The following is a 21802-nucleotide window of genomic DNA, read 5'->3' on the forward strand; positions in this document are numbered from 1 at the left end:
TGAACACCTAACTTTTAGGGTCTTCATCGACGTTATGTTTCCAGCCTTCAATTAGCTCTCACGTTTAGTGGCAAAAAGTATGTTGTTTCACAACTTTTTACCATAGAATTCTCGTCCATACCAAGCAATCAAAGCTGAGACATGCATTTCATCTTTTTATAGAATAACTAGTAAGCTTAGAACTTGGTAGAAGACGATAAATTTTGTACAGAATAGCAAGCATGCTACTTTATACTCCATCTGTTTCAATTTATGTGAACCTATTTCTTTTTTAGTCCGTGCCAAAATGAATGACCTCTTTCCTAATTTGGAAACAAATTCACTTTATTAAGTGATTTATAACCACAAAATTATTCAAGTTATTTTGAACCACAAGTTTTAAAAGTATTCACTCTTTCTTAAATGTGGTATCCAGTCAAATCGGTTCACATAAATTGAAACAGAGGGTGTATTTGTCAAAACTGATTGACATGACAATCTCATAGACCTTAAAGTCTCATGCTACTACATACCGCTAGGAAATAGGCTTTTTCGGATGAATGACCCACATCGTGAACAGTGATGAAGTCAGAAATTTTACTAAGAGTGTTAAAATATAAAAAACGGAGACACACTTATTAAGAGAGCGATTATCAGTGTTTTAAAAGGCGAGCCTCGAGGCATATCAAAAATGCCCCAGGGCGATGGTTCGAGGCGAAAGTCTCAAAAGGCATACGCCCAGCAATTCGGGGCTTACGTCTGGGCGTTTGGGGCAAGTTTTTTTTGTTGGGGCGTGTCGGGGCGTAAGCCCAGAAAACTTCATCAAATTAAAACAAAATTTGTTAAATAAGTCCTCAATATAGTGCCCAAATTCTCAAAAGTCAACTAGTAATTACTCAAATATTTTAAAAAGGAACCGAAACATTAAATTTAAAAGTCACGACCTTTTTTTTATTGCTAGAATGCCTAATATATGTTCTTTTCCAATTATTTGTCTTGTCTTCTACTATCTCAAAAAAGTAATAAGCAGTCACTTGTGCTTGTAAGTAGCGTATAATAGGTTATTCTGATTAGTTTTTTTGTGGGGATGGAGCATATATTTATAGTTTTCTTCAAATTTTTACGCTATTTTACCTATTAAAAAGTATTTATTATAATTATATCCTTTTATGAAATACTAAAAATTAAAGTCCCATGAGGCTTACACCCCGTGCCTCGGGGCTTACGCCTCGCTGAGGCAGACGTAAAACGCCTCGCCTTACGCGCCGCCTTTTAAAACACCGGCGATTATATAATATTTCTACACAAAATTAAAATTTTGACCTAGCTAAACAGTGTAATTTTCGGACGAATGGGTGTCTGACACCCCTCTTTAACATAAGGTGGCTTTACAACTGCCTGTGAGATGCTTGAACTTCATGCATAAATACCCAAAGTTAGCTATCCAATTTTTCCTTGCAAATAACCCGATGATAACTTCAGACAAAAAATTGAAAGTTTAGCCTTGCCAAATAAAATTTTAATCGCGTGTTGAAAGTTTGCTTGCATTCACATTGTCTGAAGTTAGACTTTCACAACTTCACAAGCGTATATGAAGTTATTTTAAAACAGTCAAACTTGCGGAAAAAAAAGAAAGAAAAATTAGTAATTTGATATGTGCTTTAAATGTGAGTCCGTCTATTTGTACGCTTGCCCCCTATTATAATTGATGAAGTTCAAACCATGCGTGAGATTAACCCACTTTTTCAACTAAGCACTTTTGTCAAGGACTCGCATGGACCAAAGTTCCTTAGAAAAATCCATCTAATTCTACTGTGTATCAATGACATATGTATTTCCTTATTTCCAAAAGAGATCAACAGTATCATACATAAAAGAAAATAACTTTTAGCAGAACAAGAGGAAAAAAAAAGGGAGAAATCTATTTAAGTTGGGCTAGGTTTTAGCTAGGGGTGTTCATGGTTCGGTTTGGGTCGGTTATTGGTTAAAACCATAACCAAACCAATTTAGTTGGTTTTTAAATGTCCTATATAAACCAAGTAAAATAATAACCACCGGTTTGGTTATTGTCGGTTTGGTTCGGTTTTCAATTTATGACTAGGTGACAATTCAAATATTCACTACTTTTCTTCAAATTTCTTATGAAGCTCTTTTTTTTGGTCTTGTCAAAGTATTCCCATTGCAATGTAAAATGAAAAGAGATAGTAGGTTTTTACTTTTTACCCTTATGCTTACGACTTATTAGAGTTGGGCTTGGATTGTTCTTGGACATATTCTTTTAAGACATGGGCCTTAAAAATAAGTAGACCAAAATTAAATTAATAATTAAAAGGTATAAAATATCTTTAATTATTTATGAAAAGTTAATATTATACATATAAATAATTATAAATTTTATGTATATAATTATCGGTTTAGTTCGGTTATTTATTCGGTTATTTTTTACTATAACCATAACCAAACCAAATATTATCGGTTTTCAAATTTAAAAACCAAACCAAACCAAACCAAACCAAATGTCGGTTTTTTATTCGGTTTGGTTAAATTTTCGGTTTGATTTTGGTTTTAACCAAAACTGTGAACAGCCCTAGTTTTAGCTAAACTATTTCCTTTTCCTATTTTTGGTGTAGTGGGGTTCTAATTTTCGTAGGTGGAGCACACTTCACCACTTTGGTCTTGTCAAAGTTCCCATAATTCAAGTTAGGATAATGTTAGCATCATTCACGACAGACCAATATATAAAAATAGTATTAGAATATAAAAATGGAATAAATTTCAAATTAGTACATCTTTCAATATACTATACTTTTTTAGTGTTCCCTCCGCTCCTCACGTTCCTCTTCTAAAACCACCTTTTCTTAATGTTCTCTCACGTCTTTTATTTTTCTTTTTTTTTTCTCCTCTCACGTCTCATTTTAATCTTTTTTTTTTCTTTTTCAAACGTCTCATTTTTATTTAATCTACATAGGAAGTAAGTTACTTTGTCAAGTTAACCGTCCAACTGTCCGAAAAGCTATTTTCCACTTTATCAGGGTTCTCATGAAGTGATCAATCATTGAAGAAAAAAGAAACAGAAAAGATTAATAAAAACAATAACAAATTAAGAATCCATTGATCAAGGTAAAAGACCTTTAATAGAGTACCTAAACATGCTTGACTCTTCATTCATACTGTTCTTTTGCCATGAGAAAAACACATAATTGTGTCAACCTTTTAAGTTTATAGAGTGAGAGAGATTTTAGGATTTTGCTATTCATATTCTTGGACTTGTTTTTGTTCATGGTTCCAACTTGTAGGATGTCAGGAAAAAACTAGTCCCATTTTCTTGTTTTCTTCCTGCATTTTATTCCTGGATTCCTTTTTTTTTATTTTTTTTATTTTTATTCAACAGATGTAGCTTCAATCTTACTTCTCTATATATTTTACTATTAATAGGATCTGAACCCTAACAGTGTTATATTTTATTCCCAGAGGGGTTCTTTGGTTGGTCGATCTAGCAGCATCTTTGTGTGGGTCAGCTTAGTTTCTGCTGTAGTGTCATTTTAGCAAGAATCCATATTGTGCTTAAGGATTTTGATTATCTGGGGTTCTTTTAACCCCAGAGATTTGGCCTTTTTCTTGAGAAAGATTGGTTTTTGATTATCTGGGGGTCTTTTAACCTCAAAGAGTTGGCCTTTTTCTTGAGAAAGATTGGATTTTTATCTCAAGTTTGTGAATTTCTTGAGAAATAAGGCCATTCTTTTATGTATTCTTCAAGGGCTTGAGCAATGTTTATTTCTAATGAAGAAGAACATATCTCATTGCCTCTGGAAAATGGGAAAGCATTGGAGAATTCTTCTCCAATAGGATCAAATCCAGATTCCAATGATGATGAGCCTTCTTCCCAAGAGATTCCTTCAACTTTCACAGATGTCAATGTGGTTCAAGAAGATGATGAAAAGTTTCAGCTTGAGCAGAGGATTTTGAATTTAGAAGGTGGCTTTTTTCTTGGGATTTGTTTTGTGTTTTGAATGAGTTTTGAGAATTCATGACCTGAACTTTCTTTTATTTTTCTCTCTTTTCCTCTTATGGTTGGCAGGTGAAATTGCAAGTTTGAGGCATACAGAAAGATCTTTGGTTGAAAAAAGAAGAGAAGCATTGAATAAGATACTAGATATTAAAGGTGATCTCTAGTTTGGATATTTACTTTTCTTTAGATCTCTAAATGGGGACATTTTTTCCGTTCTTCATTTATGTATTCTGAATGAGACATTAATATTTCTTAGTACAGGTTGCATTCGGGTGTTTTCCCGAGTTAGACCATTTTCACCAACAGATAAACGGAGAACTCATCAACCGATTTCAGTTGAATCGGAGAAGATTGTGGTAAGATCTGGTGGAAGCAGGAAAGAATTTGAATTTGACAAGGTTTTCCCTCAGGAATCAATCCAAGGTTGGTTGGTAACATATTTATGTGCTAAAAAATAGGCTATCTTATTTCCAAAGAAATTTGGTAAAAGCATTTGTTATGAACATTCTGTAGAAAATGTTTTTGCTGAGGTTGAGCCAATTATCAGATCTGCACTTGATGGGCACAATGTATGTATATTAGCTTATGGACAAACTGGAACTGGCAAGACATATACTATGGTTAGTATCTTATTTTGTATCGTTACATTGTCATGAAGAATGTTCATAGAAATGAAGTAGGTGCTTTTCTTGTGTTCTTAGGAGGGAAGCACTGAGTCTCCAGGGATCATTCCTCGTGTTCTTCAGGAGCTTTTTCACCTTTCCTCTTTAGATAGCTCGATTTCATTTACATTTTCTATTAGCATGCTCGAAGTCTATTTGGGCAGTATAAGGGATTTGCTTGCTCCAAGACCTTCCAGTCGGAAATACACCGCATCAAGATGGTAATCCCCAATATCTTGTCCTGTCCCTATAATCGATGATGTAATTTACTGTGAATTTCCTGGGGTAGTTTGGCTTACTCTATTACAGCAATCTAAATATTCAAACAGATTCAAAAGGAACAGTTGAAATCGACGGTCTAACCGAGGTGGAAATCTCTAATGTTACTAAAGCAAAATGTTGGTATCATAAGGGGAGGCGAGTTAGATCCACATCATGGACGAATGTAAACGAAACATCCAGCAGATCGCATTGGTGGGTGTCCAGTTTGCGCAAAACCCTTTCCCATCTTCAGTTGGATTTCTTTGGTTCAATTACCTTATCTGTTTAGTTCTTTGTATTTAGCTTGACGAGGATCAGTATATATCGCTATGGGGATGCTTTAGGAAGTAAAGCAGAAGCAAGCAAACTGTGGATGGTTGACCTTGGAGGGAGTGAGCGCCTGCTTAAAACTGGAGCTACTGGACAAACCCTTGACGAGGGGAGGGCGATAAATCTCTCTCTTTCTGCACTAGGTGATGTTATTGCAGCTCTTAGAAGAAAGAGAGGTCATGTTCCTTATAGGTAGGTGAATATAAACTAGTTTCTGACTTACAAAAAACAAATCTGGTTTTCTTGAGGAGCTATGAATCTAATGAATATTCGGAAGTGTGATTTCCGTTAACTAATGAAGTTACAACTTTTGATTGCAGAAATAGCAAATTGACGCAAGTTCTCAAGGATTCTTTAGGTAAATTCTCTCATTCCTGAAGAGGCATCTCCTAGCATGCATATCAGAACTATTTACGCTGTTTCACATTTTGAACAATCATAATTTGTGATAGTAGTTGTGCAATATTTCATTGCATCCAGTCGGTGGTTAGGAGTTTTAAGGAATCTTGAAATTTTGACTTCTTCGCAGTTGATAAAAAAAAAAAAAAAAAAAAAAAAAAAAAAAAAAACTTGTTTGCCTTCGTACTTAGACATCTAAATGTGTTAAGTTGTTGATGGGTTATTTCTTTGAACTTACTGCTTTAGGTGATAGATCAAAAGTTTTGATGGTAGTCCATGTCAGCCCATACGAAGAAGATGTTGGAGAAACAACATGCTCCTGTACCTTTGCAAAGAGAGCAAGAGCAGCAGAATGCAACAGAGAAGTCTCACAAGTAATCCTCTCCTTTTTTTTTTTTTTTGTTCCTATCGTCTCTGATGACCTTGTGACTTATCCTTATTTGTTGTTTCGCATCCCTTAAGGAATCAAAGAAGCTAAGAGAAAAGAGGATATCTGAGCTTGAGGAGCAAATGAAGGAAGCTGAAGAAGGATATACAGAACTTAGGACTCAAATACAGAAGGCTGAATTTTTATTGAGTGAGAACAAAAGGCTTTTCATGAAGAAATATCAGCCACTTGAAGATGAAGAAACCTTTCCTATAACTCCCAAGGAAAACGTCGCTGAAATCACAGTAACTCCAAGAATTTCCGAGAAGGGACTAAAAACAAATGTCACTAGCTCAGTGCCTCGATTCATGAGTTCCACGGTGGCCAGTCGAATAAGGGAGACTACTGCAGAAAAGGAAGTACATATCAGACCACAAAGTTTGAGATCATGGGCTAGGAGCTCTATGCACATTTCTGGTTCACAATCAAACAGCTTTGATCGTCGTTTGAAAGCGCAGCTACGAAGTACTTCAAATAAAAGATCACGATATAGTGAGACTCATACCATAGCAGGGGATATTAAGTGTGGTGATGATTCAAATATTAAGCCATCTGTCTTACTGCAAAGCAAAGTCATCGCTCCCTCGGATCCAAAGCCTAAAAGACTACTAGCTCACCACAGAAGAAGGATGTCTGATCTGCTCTAACTATTACAAAGAGTTGATCAAAGGTGCTTTAGTTTTTTTTCCCTTTTGGTGTTTTGACTTTTATTTGGTTTGTTGCTGCTGCTACTGCCATTGTTTTTATTTTTCTTTCTGGTCTGGAATAGCTTCAAGACTACGAGAGAATTCGGGGTTTATGTGTTATAGGTGTGATGATGATATTTCTTGGGGTAGGATTAATTTTGTACTTTGCAAAAAGAATTGGCTTCTTTGCGCTGGTGTATTTACTGTTTACATCAAATGTAGTCTTATTGAGACAGTGTGAAGAAAGTGCATGAGAAAATATTTTCAGTTCATGTTGTAACCTTTGTTAGTTGCTGCAGTTCGGAATGTATTAACAGAAACTAACTATTATAAGTTTGGTGCTGCTGCTCCTCCTCCACCAGTTGTATTACTTTGAAATTAAATTACTTTTCAAAGACAAGTCCTATATGTGCAAGAGTTTGCAGGTACCCGTAAAATTAGTCGAGTTCCGTGAGTATGTGTGCATATTTTTTAGAATTTTAGTGCGTCCAGATTAGCCCAAAATAACTACTGTCACTAGTGATTTACAAATTTCACATTTATAGAAGTCGTATTATTTACTGAGGCCTGTGGGGCCATATTATCACTTAAAAAACTCCTAACCCTAGACTTAACCCTCAAGAAAGAAAACTAATAGACATGGAAACTAATTAGGAATTTAGGGCTTTTAAATAAATTGAATGCTACCATGTAATTATGTAAACCAAAAAGGCCTTTCTTCGTTTTAAATGAGATTTTGTTTTAAAATAAGCCAAAAAAGGATTTTATTTTTTATTTTTTATTTTTTAGGTATGTTTTGACAAATAGTTGGTGATAATTCAGGTAGGAAATTAGCAAAAAAGTGATACGTCAATTGTGTTTTTGACCATTATCTCTATATATACATATGTCATTTTTCATTGAATTGGCATAAAACTCAATTGCAAATAAAACTGCAAATAATTAGGGCTGTTTATTTAGGCCAAGAAATCAAACAATCCAATTGGGACTAGATAATATATTTACTTTTCTTTAATCAAAAAAAAAAAAAACATATTTACTTTTCCAAAATCAAACCAAATGCTTTCTAGAAACCATATATTTTAGGAAATCTTAGTTTACATAGAAAAGAAGAAAACCAAACCAACAAAAAAAAAAAAAAAAACTCTCAACTTTTACTTTCTTTGTTAATCCTTAAAAAGGAAGTTAATTAAACCAATAGGAAAAGGATCAGTGAAAGGAAGGTCTTTTGGTTTAAGGTGGTGAGAAGTTATACACAGATAAATTAGGAAATTATTATGGAAAAAAGAAGTTCGTTCGCAATACGAAACAACTATGGAAAAGATAACTAATATAGGAACAAACAGGACATGGAAACTAATTAGAACTTTTAACTAAATTAAATACAGTAGTATACTTCCACGTTATTAATATTCAAACCCAAACATACTAAAATTAAAACAACTAAGTAAGACAATTAATTTTTTAGCATAAATTTGACATTAATTGGAGATCCCTTTTGTCACCTGTAATCTACGCATATAATCACAAGTCAAACGAATATAAAAGCAGTCAAACGTTTCCTTTTAAAGAAAGTTAATTAAACCAAATAGGAAAAAGAAAAGAATCGTCTCATTTTTTAAGGCGGTGGAGAAGGCATTGTTTTTTCAATGAAATAAACCAATGCGAAGTACATATACAGTCCAAACCAATTTTTATGTCAATGTGTGCTTTAACTTTTAAGTTAATAAAATATTATGTTAAAGCCCAGATGCAGTTAAATGGAGGTTCAATTTTTCTTTTTTTTTGTAATCAAATCTTTATCGTGGCATTTTGCATTTTTCTTTGAATTCGCTCATTAAAATGCATGGTTCAGTCACTTGTCACACCGTACCTACTAATTTGGTTGAATTGTTTGTATTTCTTTATTGATCATGTATAAATAATTTTAAAATATGAATAATAGTGGCGTGTAGGCATTTAAAAAGCATTGGAGAAATGTACTCGAAGTATTTTTTTTTCAAAGTTTAAATGAGATTATTTCAAGTAACAAGTCAAAATATGAAAATATAGATAAAAATCTCATGTAATTATCTTGACAATTGATGCTAAAATTCAAATTTATGTTGTAAATAAAAGAGAAAAAATTTAATTACAAATTGCACTTAATACTAAAATAATAATTATAAAAAATAACAGTAGATTTTATAATAATTATAAAAGAGCTTCATCCTTCAATATAGTAGTTACTAGAAAATTATTAAGTTTATGCGTCAGATCTTTGCATTGATAAAATAAGAACCGTATTTTCTTCTATAAAGAATAAAAATATTGAAGGGAAGAAAAGAATAAGTAAAGGTTAAAATAATATAGAAGAATTTAATTTTTGCACCAAAGGAAAGAAGAATTTAATTTGAGAGATTATTGGATATTCTCTTAATTATAGTGGTTTTTAATTATGTTATATCTTTGCGTTGTTAATTTGTACTTATTTAGTTATGATATATTTGAAGTTCACGAAAATGATATTCGATGATTGTATTTATATAATTTATTTCGTTTAATTTTATTCTAATTTTGTAATTGAGTATATTGCATTGAAAAATAAGATGATAATTAAATACTTATTTGTTAACTCAATATGTCCTAATGTGTTTAAACAAATAAAATCACAATCATATTTCTCTTGATATGCTAAAATGAATAAATAAAAATAAAAATATATTTTTAATATAATGAATAAATAAAAGTAAACGAAGGGAGTAACTTACATCATAAAAATGTATATCTAGGCCAGTGAAAAAACAAATTGTTTTTGCGATCCGCGTAATCAATTTCCGAGAAGGGACTAAAAACAAATGTCACTAGCTCAGTGCCTCGATTCATGAGTTCCACGGTTGCCAGTCGAATAAGGGAGACTACTGCAGAAAAGGAAGTACATATCAGACCACAAAGTTTGAGATCATGGGCTAGGAGCTCTATGCACATTTCTGGTTCACAATCAAACAGCTTTGATCGTCGTTTCAAAGCGCAGCTACGAAGTACTTCAAATAAAAGATCACGATATAGTGAGACTCATACCATAGCAGGGGATATTAAGTGTGGTGATGATTCAGATGTTAAGCCATCTGTCTTACTGCAAAGCAAAGTCATCGCTCCCTCGGATCCAAAGCCTAAAAGACTACTAGCTCATCACAGAAGAAGGATGTCTGATCTGCTCTAACTATTACAAAGAGTTGATCAAAGGTGCTTTATTTTTTTTTTCCCTTTTGGTGTTTTGACTTTTATTTGTTGTTGCTGCTGCTACTGCCATTGTTTTTATTTTTCTTTCTGGTCTGGAAGAGCTTCAGGACTACGAGAGAATTCGGGGTTTATGTGTTATAGGTGTGATGATGATATTTCTTGGGGTAGGATTAATTTTATACTTTGCAAAAAGAATTGGTTTCTTTGTGCTTGTGTGTTTACTGTTTACATCAAATGTAGTCTTATTGAGACAGTGTGAAGAAAGTGCATGAGAAAATATTTTCAGTTCATGTTGTAAGTTGTAACCATTGTTAGTTACTGCAGTTCAGAATGTATTAACAGAAACTAACTATTAAAAGTTTGCTGCTGCTGCTCCTCCTCCATCTGTTGTATTACTTTGAAATTAAATTATTTTTCAAAGACAAGTCCTATATGTGCAACAGTGCAAGAGTTTGCAGGTACCCGTAAAATTAGTCGAAGTATGTGTCCATATTTTTTAGAATTTTAGTGCTTCCAGATTAACCCAAAATAACTACTGTCACTAGTGATTTACAAATTTCACATTTATAGAAGTCGTATTATTTACTGAGGCCTGTGGGGCCATATTATCACTTAAAAAACTCCTAACCCTAGACTTAACCCTCAAGAAAGAAAACTAATAGACAGGGAAACTAATTAGGAATTTAGGGCTTTTAAATAAATTGAATACTACCATGTAATTATGTATACCAAAAAGGCCTTTCTTCTTTAAATGACATTTTGTTTTGAAATAAGATTTTAAAAAAGTGATTTTCAGGTGTATTTTAATAAATAGTTGGTGATAGTTCAGATAGAAAATGCAAACATCTGATAGTTCAAATAGGAAATTCGCAAAAAAGTGATACTTCAATTACGTTTTTGACCATTATCTCTATACATATGTCATTTTTCATTGAATTGGTATAAAACTCAATTGTGAATTATTAGGCCTGTTTATTTAGGCCCAAAAATCAAACAATCCAACTGGGACCAGATAACATATTTGACTGACTTTTCAAATCAAACTAAAATGTTTTCTAGAAACCATATTATTTTAGGAAATAACGGGAAATCTTAGAAAAGAAGAAAATCAAACCCAAAAAAAAAAAAAAAGAAGGAACTCTCAACTTTTACTTTCTTTGTTAGTCCTTAAAAAGGAAATTAATTAAACCAATAGGAAAAGGATCGATGAAAGGAAAAGATAACTAATATAGGAACAAACAGGACATGGAAACTAATTAGAACTTTTAACTAAATTATATACAGTAGTATACTACCACATTATTATTCAAACCCAAACATACTAAAATTAAAACAACTAAGTAAGACAATTAATTTTTTAGCATAACTTTGACATTAATTGGAGATCCCTTTTGTCACTTGTAATCTTCGTATATAATCACAAGTCAAATGAACATAAAAGTAGTCAAACGTTTCCTTTTAAAGAAAGTTAATTAAACCAAATAGGAAAAAGAAAAGAAAACGTCTCATTGTTTAAAGCGGTGGAGAAGTTACATACTATAAGACAGAAAAATTAGGAAACCAATATATGGAAAGTAGTACATTTTCAATAGGAAACTACCAATTATTATCACTTTAGGAATCCTTACCTAATCAGTATCTGATTTCCAATCCCTCCCTATAAATACACATTTACACCAAACGTCAAAGGAACTCCTAATCAAAGCTTAATTTTAAGCAAAATTTACTTCTTGAAGAAGAAGAGGGCAAAAGGGCAGCGTCGTGCACAAAACTTACAGAGAAAATTAAGAATAATGGGCACAGGAAAGAAGAAGATAGAGATTCAAAAAATCACAAAGGAAACGTCGAGAATGGTGACATTCTCTAAAAGACGCAAAGGACTTTTCAAAAAAGCTAAAGAACTCGAGTCCATGACGGGTTCTCGTGTTGCCTCTGTTGTTTTTTCACCCACAGGAAAGCCTTACACTTGTGGCGACGTTAATTCTGCTATCGAGAGACACCATCTTGGTAGTAGTTGTTTGGAACCATCAACGTCAGGGCTGCATTCCCATCATTCTAATTCTGATGTTGTTGTTTCTGGTGAATCCTCGGGGTCGAGATCCTCCTCGACCACGAGGGGGAATGGTCTCCGTGATTGGGTGGAGAGTATCGATGTTGAAAGATGTCAAAATTTGAATCAACTCTTGATGTTGAAGGAGCAATTGGAAGGAACAAGAGAAAAGCTTTCTTCCATGGAAGATTCTGAATCTTTTCAGGCTTTCTTTACCTAAGGTCGGCTCAATAAAATTAGTGGTCTAAAGTTGAAATCTTATTATCAGATTTTAACTTATTTAATTTATATAATTATTGGATTGTACTCTATCTTTGCAAGATTCTTGCAAAGATCTTGATTAAAATTTTATGATGAATTTGTTATAGTGTATGTTTTTTTTCCAGTGTAACCAAATTTAAACTTTCTTAAGTTTTTTATTTTACTTTTAAAGCTCTGCATAATTGAGTCTAATTGCGTATTCGAAACTATAGTTAATAGAATTCCCAATTTACACGAGCCTCACAGGGATGAGAAAAATAGCAAGGATAAGGTAACAAATTTAAACTAAATTTTAGAAATTAACCTACGTGATAGGACAATCCAAAGGATCAAAACAAAGAGAATTGGGAGAAAATCCCTGCAATAGGCATGCGGTCGCGTGGCCATGGAAGAAGTGTTTTCTGACTGAAAAAGATTGCAGTTAATTTGTCAATGATCTTCCTAACTGATAAAAAAGGATCCCATGAGTGATCTTACCTGGCATCTAGAGGCTGTCCGGACCCTCGTCAAATCCTTTGAATTTCATTCTTGCGAACGTACTCCCCATGGGGAATATTGAAGGTGTTAGCTACTGGATGAAAAAAGTTCGGACAAAACAATGAGCTAAGAATCCATCATATGAAAAGACATAGGCGCTATGCGACGGCTAGGGGTGTACAGGGACCGGGTTAGTTCAGGTTTTTTAAATACCAAATCAAACCAATTATATCGGCTTTTTAATCGATAAACCAAACTAAACCAAAAAAAGTCGGGTTTTTCGATTTTCTCGGGTTTTCGGATTTTTTTCTGGAAAAATCTTCATACAAAATATAACTTTTACTTCAAATATTTCTTTATTCCTATTAAGACACAACCATTCACTTAAGGTGTTTCTTAAGAAAATAACAAAAATGTGAAATGAGTAATGACATTGTAATGAAATATTCAACAAAAAAGATAATGAAATAGCATAAAATAAATATTGCTAATTAATAAAGTATAATGAAAATTTTCATCATCTAAAAATATTGAGTCATGCTAAAATAGTATGGCTAATGACTATTAAACAAAGAAAAAAAAATTAACTTTATGTATTTTTATTATCTAAATTAACAATGCAAAACTAAATAATAGATATCCAACATTATTGTCCGAATAGATATTCAACATTATTGTCATTCCTAGCGTTAGGATTGATTTGGTTTTGATTTGGACTTTATTTGAGTTAATAACATCTATGGGCTATAAAACTTATTGGAACACAAATTCTAAGTCCAAGTTTGAATTAATATGTTAAAAGACAAAAATTATGATAAAACTTAAGAAATATTTATAAGTTACATTATAAGCAAATCTTTTAAGCATAAAATATATTAAAAATTTGTATAAATGTAATGTCGGGTTGGTTTGGTTTGGTTTGACTTTTTTAGTTAAAACCAAACCAAACCAATTATGGTCGCGTTTTCTTTTTCCAATACCAAACAAGGTCAAACCAAACCATTAATCGGCTTTTTTTCTTGGTTTGATTCGGATTACCGGTTTGTCGATTTTCTTTGTACACCTCTAGCAACGGCCATGCATTGCATTACACCAGGTTGCTCAGAAATACAATATTATGTATGAAAATATAAATATAAGCGGATTCCGAGAGAGAATTCAGGTGTTTTTTACACTTCATTAATTTTTTTTTTAAAGGGAAACGAGTTAGGGTTCAATACTACTTCTGTGGAGTTGAGTTGAAATTAAGTTTCGATGATCAGCAAACATCGCAAAAGAACCAAGTCCTTAGCAGATTTCTTGGAGGAACTGATTATGTTGACAACTAGGTTGTTGAAGAATTACGATGACATGAAAGAATCAGGTCCTTAGCAGATGACTGTTGATTAGAAGTTGCGAAGCAGATTCCATGTGCAAGAAGAATTCTCTGTGGAATTAGGTTTATGGGACAAACACTTTGATCAAGGAATACGAGTTCAATATGAAAATATTGTTACACTTGCATATATGGAAAGAGCTTTAAAAATAGGAATAAACCAGGTCGAAACTAAGTCCAAGTAAGATTAGATTCCTTAAATTCTTCTAGGATTTGGAGATTAAAGTCAAGAAAAGTTCGACCATCAATGAGCTAAGCATCCATCGTATGAAAAGACGTAGGTGCTATGCGATGGCCATGCATTGCATTACACCAGGTTGCTCAGGGATACAATATTATGTCTGAAAATATAAATATAATAAGTGAATTTCGAGAGAGAATTCAATATTTTTTGCACTTCACTAAAAACGTTTTTAAAGGGAAACAAGTTAGGGTTCAATACTACTTTTGTTGAGCTGAGTGGAAGTTAAGTTTCGATGATTAACAAACATCACAAAAGAACCAAGTCCTTCGCAGATTTCTTGGAGGAACTGATTATGCTAACTATTAGGTTGTAGAAGAATTACGATGACATGAAAGAATCAAGCCCTTAGAAGACGACTACTGATCAGAAGTTGCGAAGAAGATTACATATGCAAGAAGAATTCTTTGTGAAATTGGGTTTATGGGATAAACACTTGGATCAAGGGATACAAGTTCAGTATGAAAATATTGCTACACTTGCAATATGGAAAGAACTTTGAAAATAGGAGTAAACCGTGTGAAGGTCGAAATAAAGAATGAAACTAAGTCCAAGTAGGATTGGATTCATTAAATTCCTCTAGGATTTTGAGATTGAAGTCAAGAAAAGTTCAACCATCACTATTACTACGTAAAGCATCACATTGATGCTATTGGCATTCAGGCTATTTGCACAGATTGAGAATTATTCTTGGCAAATAGCAATTATTGTGAGGAGAGCTTTGTGAGAGTCAAATTGTTCAACGAAGAGAATCTGTTCAAGAGGAAGCTCCTGTGTTTGCTTGTGTTCTTAAGTTGTTCGGTTTTGAGTATTGTACTCTTGAGTTGTAAACTACTTGCTTTACTAGAAATATTGTGATATTGTTTGTTGTTCAAGTTGTTTAAAACTTTCTAGACTAGGGGATTAATTTTGAAAGAGGTAGTTGCAATTAGGTGAATTGGAGGGTGAAAGATACTAAATTTATAGTGCCTTTGGTTATTGGTTTGTAACCTAAAGCTGCTTGAGTTAGTGAATTTTTTTGGGCAAATCCTGCTGAGATTGGTTGTGATTTTTCACTCCCTTGAACAAGAAATTTTTCAGTACGGTAAAATTTCTTATGATTTACATTCCGCAATACTTCTTGCAAGGTGACTGAAAAACCTGGTTCTTCAGCATATTAGGTGGTAGCTAAAATGACAACTTTTCAAGGTAAAATTTCGACCACAATTTTATATTATTCAACCATAAATTTATGTTGATTTACCCATGACCAAAATGAGGTCGAAGCTTTTTTCGTAACTTCCGATAGTTAACACTAGTTAACATTCTTAATCTTCAAATTCAAGATTTTTCACGAAGAATTTATGGAGTTTTGCAAGAACTCAAAATCTAAAAATTTGTGAAATCATTGTTCAAGTTAAATTCTCATTATTTGGTAAATTCCTTTTTAGAGATACCCCCGTGGAAATAGGGTAATAGAGCTATGAGTGACTACTTGAAAGCTTGTTGAAATTTTTGAGATTGACGTGTGAATTGAGTTGATGATTTCAATTACTCAGGTTACAAATCACTTGGAGTAGTTGAAGGAGGACTCTGAGCAAGTTGTTTGGAGGAAAGTAATAACCCGTTTGGCCAAGCTTATTTTCTTACCAAAAGTATTTATTTTTTCAATTTTTTTTTTTAAAAAAAAAAAAAAAAATGAGGTGTTTGGTAAGTTTTTGAGAGAAAATAAGTGTTTTGAAAAGTGTCGCTTTTTGAAGTTAAAAAAAAAATAGTTTTTTCCCAAAAGTACTTTTTTTGAAAAAGTACTTTTGACAAAAATACACTTATAGCATATATATATATATATATATCTCCATAAGTACTTATTTTTTCAATAAGTGCTTATTTAAAAAAAATGAGGTGTTTGGCGAGCTTTTTGAGAGAAAATAAGTCTTTTGGGGAGTAGCGTAGCTTTTTCAGAAAAGTTTAAAAAATAGTTTTTGCTCAAAAACACTTTTTTAAAAACTTTTGAGAAAAATACACATAGAAGCACTTTTTAAAAGCTTGGTCAAACACTAATTGTTGCTCAAAAGTACTTTTTAAATTAATTAGCCAAACACAAACTGCTTTTAGCCAAAAGTACTTTTTTGAAAAGTACTTTTTTTAAGCTGTTTTTAGAAGTTTGGCCAAACAGGCTATTAGAAGCACTTTTTAAAAATTTGGTCAAACACTAATTGCTGCTCAAAAATACTTTTTAAATTAATTGACCAAATACAAACCGCTTTTAGCCAAAAGTACTTTTTTGAAAAGTCCTTCTGAAAAAAGCACTTTTTAAAATAAGTTAATTTTAAAAGCTTGGCTAATAAGGCTAATTTTTTAATTGCTTGTTTTGATAAAACAACGTATAACAAGTACTCGGCGAATTGTTTAAGGAAACAATTTATTCTGAACTGTTTGTGGGTGAAACTAAGCACTTAAGCCTCGGTCTCTCAATTTGTAAATTAAATCCAATAATGAAATTCACAGCCTAAAAAAAAGACATGAATGTTGTCTAGTTAGTTAAGATTTGAGGAAAAGTAATTAAATTATATGACTTGATTTGATTATTTGTTTGCAAACCGTTATTTGTATTGTCTATATTCAATTCAAACTTTAATTTAATGTGATCACATTAAGCTTGCAAAAAGTAACCCCCTTTCTCAAGTGTGTGCCGCTAAGATAAGGTTAGCTACTCCACACTTACATGTGCTATTGTTAGCTTTGAGAGAGAGACAACACTCTCCATGCGTGACCTTAAATGCATGTATGAAGGATCGTTGCTTGTAAAGCTTTTCAAAACTGATATTTTTAGATTAGTTTCGGATTATAACTCTTGATTTCTCATTGAACAAAAGGTATGAAATTAAGTCAAATTGATTAAAGTACCATGTGGAATCTACGATTTTCCCATTCCTTATAAGTAGTTTTAGCTTTCAGATTTCAGTGTTAACTTTGTGAACTTCTTTTATTGCTTTATTGCATTCATAATATTTATTTTACTCCGAAGTCTTGTACCACTAGTTTGGGCGTTGTTGACGAGACTTATCGTTACCACATCAATAAATAGTCCGTTTTGAATTTATTTATGACAGATTTTGAGGTTATAGGTGACGAGATGCGTAGCAACGTGTAGACTTTGTTATATTTTTTCATTTTTAGCCATGTTTATTATTCTCGGGAATGCCCCGAAGACTTTGTATTCAAATTCTAATTCATTAGAGGCTCATGACTTGGTTCAATGAGTTCTACCTACAGTTTAACAATGTTGATTTGAGTATATCTAGAAATCAGACGGTAATTTAGCTTTTCTGATATTATTGCTCATGGCTTTATTTAATTTGACTAAAACGTTAAGTTCAATATAAATTCGCAGTAAAGAGAATAAGAAACTACCAATAGAGTTTCTTTTTCTAAAGTCACTTTTATATAATCAGAGGTAAAATTATAAAAGTTAACAAGACTTGTTGACCTATCAATTTTAACAAGACTTGTTGACCTATCAATTTATCCGTCAAGTACTGTACACTCAAAAAACCGATAGGCCGATACAAAATAGAAAAAACCCATTAAATTGATAATTCGATACCGATAAATCAATAGCAATATTTTTTTATTAGGTTTATTGGTTAAACCGAAATTTGCACGTGAGAAGGTTTGCAATTTTCCATGGTTACAAACTTTGATAGCTTACACGAGGCCTGAAATCAAAGAACCTTTAACACCAAGCAAAAAAGGCAATGCAACATCTATGTCGGATTTGCGGCATGTTTTGATTCGATTAGGTTTGTCTAAAGATTTTGTATCTAATTAATCAGTGGACTATATTTGAGTCTAATAAGGAATTATTTCAATTTTGGCTAATTCACTGGACTTCATGGGTTTAAATTAATTTAATCCTCGTGGATATGTCAGCCTCAGCTCTTTGCAGAATGGTGGATAGTTTTCAAGGTCAAACAAAAAGCACATTTACTTATTGGGAAGATTTAAGGGCCCGTTTGGCCATAAATACCAAAAACTTTTTCACTTTTTTTGGAATTTTTGAAGTTGGAGTTGTGTTTGGCTATAGTTTTTGAAATTGTAGTTTTTAATGAAATGTAGTGTAAAAAAGTGAAAAAAAATTGAAAAACAAGTTTTTCTTTTTTTTTTAGTATTCCGGAATACAACTCCGGAAAAAAGGGAATAATTTTTATGGCCAAACGCTAAAAGTAAAAAAAGTGAAAAAAAATTCCGGAAAAAAAGTGAATAATTTCTATGGCCAAACGCCCACTTAACTTATGGTGACAAATAAGTCTACTAATTATAAATGGTGACAAGTTTGACCAGTCAAGGTCAAACTTGTCTTAAAAATATGTTTAAGTTAAATGAGACTAAATTATAATTTTTAAAACTTCTTAATCTTTTACAAAATACAAAAAGATCCCAACTTAAAACTAAAAAACCCACCCCACCCCCCCGCCCCCATTTTTTTTTTTTTTTTTTTTTTTTTTTAAAAGTTTTGATATTTTTTATTTGCTCCTTTTTCACCAGCCCCACTCCTCCGACGACGACGACCCCTCCCCCGCTCCCCCCCCACCCCCACACAATTTTTTTTTTTTTTTTTTTTTATTTGCTTTTTCACCACTACCCCTCTCTCACCCCCCCCCCCCCCCCCCCCCACCACCCATTTTTTTTAAAAGTTTAGATTTTTTTTTTTTAACAACCCCCACTCCTCCTCCTCCTCCCACCCCTCACCCCCTCACCCACCCCCCACAATTTTTTATTTTTTTTAAAAAAGTTTTTCTTTTTGTTTTTTTGCACCCACCACCCTTTCAAAAAAAATTGTTTTAAAAAAAGAAGTTTTGCAAAGTTTTTGTCTTTGTTTTTTTGCACAGCCACCCCGTCCCCCACCCAAAAAAATGATTTTCCTTGAAAAGAAGTTTTGAATTTTTTATTTTTTTTGGTTTCTTACTTCCCCCACCCACCCAAAAAAAAAAAGTTTTTTAAAAAAAGTTTTAAAAAGTTTTTATTTTTGGTATTTTGCACCCTCCACCCACTCCAAAAAAAAAAAAAATCTTGAAAGGAAGTTTTGAATTTTTTTTTTTTCGGGTTTAGGAAAAGTTTGGATAAAATCCAGGTTGTTGTTGTCGTGTGTTTGTAGTGAAATAGATGATTTTTCTGTTGTTGTCTTGGTATGGTTCAGGGTTTAGAAAAATATATCCAACAGATAATTTTTTTGTTCTTGTTCTGGTATTTATCTGGTTCTGTTTGTAGAAGATAACCAACAGATTTGTAGTTGTTGCACTAAATTCTACACTTTTTGCAATAAGTAAGACAATCAAGGTGTCACCTCAATTAACCAACTGCCGTGACATAACTTCAGTTATTTGCTTCTATTTGTAGACCATATCTTAATACCGTATTTGTAGTTGTTGTAAACAAGCTCTACACTTATCAGAATAAGTAGATAATCACAGTAAATAAAACTACAAATCTGCTGGATATAGCTTCATGACTTTGCCTCCGTTTTGTAGAAGATATTCTACGTATTGTAGTCGTTGCAACAAGCTTGCCACTTCTATTGCAATAAGTAGACAATTTGTCAAGTGACAACTATAACCATTGATATAGCTTCGCTATTTGCTCCGCTTATAAGATATCCAAATGAGTACGTACTATAAATGTTGTAGCGCAACAAATAGACAATCTATATGAATCAAGAAATGTCGTAGGAAAGATATGGCCTAATCGATGCCTGCCGACAATCAATCCAGAAATAGATGAAATAACAGTAGCCAAGGGTACAGACACAAATGAAGAAAAAAGGAAAAGAAACAGTAAGACGAAGAAAACTAACGATGGAAACGGCTGAGACGGAGTAGATCAAGGAAATATGCTTACAATTGTATGCGCTTGTTGAACAAATTATTAATTACTTAAGAGCCAAGGTAGTCAAGCAATTTCTCGTTTTTTTTTTTTTTTTTTGTCCTTGCGTTATTTGTAAATGATGTTTATGAACTTATTTATTTTGATTAGTCAGGTATTTGAGCTACATGTGACTCATGGAACAATTTCTCGCTTATGAACTTATTTATTTTGCTTACTAATTGTCGTTAAATGTACGCATGCATACAATTATTGCAACAAGTTACTAATTTGTTTCAACAAGCGCTAATCTGTTTTAACAAATTACTAATCTTTTTAAACAAGTTGCTTAGTTGTTGCAACAAATTACTCATCTTGTTGGAAAAAATCAAATAATTGCTTAAATTATTACAAAAATTAAAAAATATGTCGCAATCGTATTTAGTTAATTATTGCAACAGATCATATGTTCACAAGTTAAGTTGCAACAAGTTACTAACTGCTTCAACAGATGACTGGGACAAGCACAAGTCATTAGTTGTTGCAACAGATTTATCACCTTATTTGAATTATTGCAACAACTTACTCATATGTTGCAAAGTAGGTATCTCATGTAAAGGTAACAACTTACTTATATGTTGCAGCAGATAGCTCATATGTTGCAACAACTCCTCCATTGTTGCAACGTATTCACGATATTGATCACATTGAACTCCTTTGTTTTTATTGAATAACATTGAATTAGTGCATATTGAATCAAGTAGTTCGCATCAAATCACTCTAATGATCACTCGATTTAGTGCATACTAACTTAGTAGATCATCTCTCTTGACTCAAAATACATCAAATCGATTAAGTATTATACATTGATCATTAAATATCGTTGATTTCCTTTGTTTATCACTAAATATGGGTGAATCAAGTAGTTTACATCAATTCACTCTAATGATCACTCGATTTAGTGCATACTTGTCACACCCCGATCTTACTAGGGTGCGATGGGCACCCGACCCCATATTTGAGCCGATTTAACCTGCTTGACTTTATTACATACGTTAACTTATGAATCGATAGAAATGGATACATAGATTTTTTTTTTTTTCCATAAGTAGAATCTATCATCACATAAGGCTCGTGACACGAAATATAATAACATATCGGCTACCTATCATTGAGCCGCTTACCGACAACCCGATACCTAACAACTGTCTCGTCCGCAAAGTCTCTAACTTCGAACAAAGTATCATAGCATCTATACTCGGCCCCAAGAAGACTGATGTCAGAGCCATTTAACTCTGGGACATCCTTTATGCTAGATTTAGTTATCCGGGTGTACCGCGTTTACGAAACGTTCCCCCCGGTTACTGGGGCCGCACGAGCAAATGTACTAAGTATGTAAGGCATGAAAATAATACAAATAGTGAACATCAAAGGTGAATACCATGGGATTCAGAATACGTGATGAAATAAAAGGATAACCTGGACATGTGAATGCTTTTTTGCGAATACCATGCGTATGCTTGTTTTTTCCCTTTTTTGAAAAAAACATTTTTCATGCATAGTAAAATAGAGCTTATATTAT

General features: G+C 32.8%; 2 protein-coding genes across 3 annotated transcripts; both read left to right on the forward strand.

Moving 5' to 3' along the window:
* Positions 1 to 2819: 2819 nt before the first annotated feature.
* Positions 2820 to 6994, forward strand: LOC132063572 (kinesin-like protein KIN-14U). Of its 2 annotated transcripts, XM_059456173.1 has the most exons (10): positions 2820 to 3954; positions 4058 to 4141; positions 4250 to 4411; positions 4502 to 4608; positions 4690 to 4871; positions 4960 to 5124; positions 5215 to 5433; positions 5562 to 5599; positions 5887 to 6014; positions 6103 to 6994. In XM_059456173.1, exons 1-10 carry the CDS (start codon positions 3747 to 3749, stop codon positions 6712 to 6714), a joined length of 1905 nt encoding a protein of 634 aa, XP_059312156.1. In that variant the 5' UTR covers positions 2820 to 3746; the 3' UTR covers positions 6715 to 6994. The 2 variants fall into 2 exon arrangements, with proteins under 2 accessions (XP_059312156.1, XP_059312157.1); XM_059456174.1 differs by lacking the exons at positions 2820 to 3954; positions 4058 to 4141 and having other exon boundaries at positions 4271 to 4411; positions 4536 to 4608; positions 6103 to 6993.
* A 4774-nt stretch (positions 6995 to 11768) lies between these two features.
* Positions 11769 to 12245, forward strand: LOC132061985 (MADS-box protein SVP-like). Its single transcript, XM_059454651.1, has one exon. The coding sequence runs from the start codon at positions 11769 to 11771 to the stop codon at positions 12243 to 12245; it is 477 nt and encodes a 158-aa protein (XP_059310634.1).
* The last annotated feature ends 9557 nt before the right edge of the window (positions 12246 to 21802 follow it).

Source organism: Lycium ferocissimum, chromosome 7 (genome assembly GCF_029784015.1).
Source record: "Lycium ferocissimum isolate CSIRO_LF1 chromosome 7, AGI_CSIRO_Lferr_CH_V1, whole genome shotgun sequence".
NCBI classification, from domain to species: domain Eukaryota; kingdom Viridiplantae; phylum Streptophyta; class Magnoliopsida; order Solanales; family Solanaceae; genus Lycium; species Lycium ferocissimum.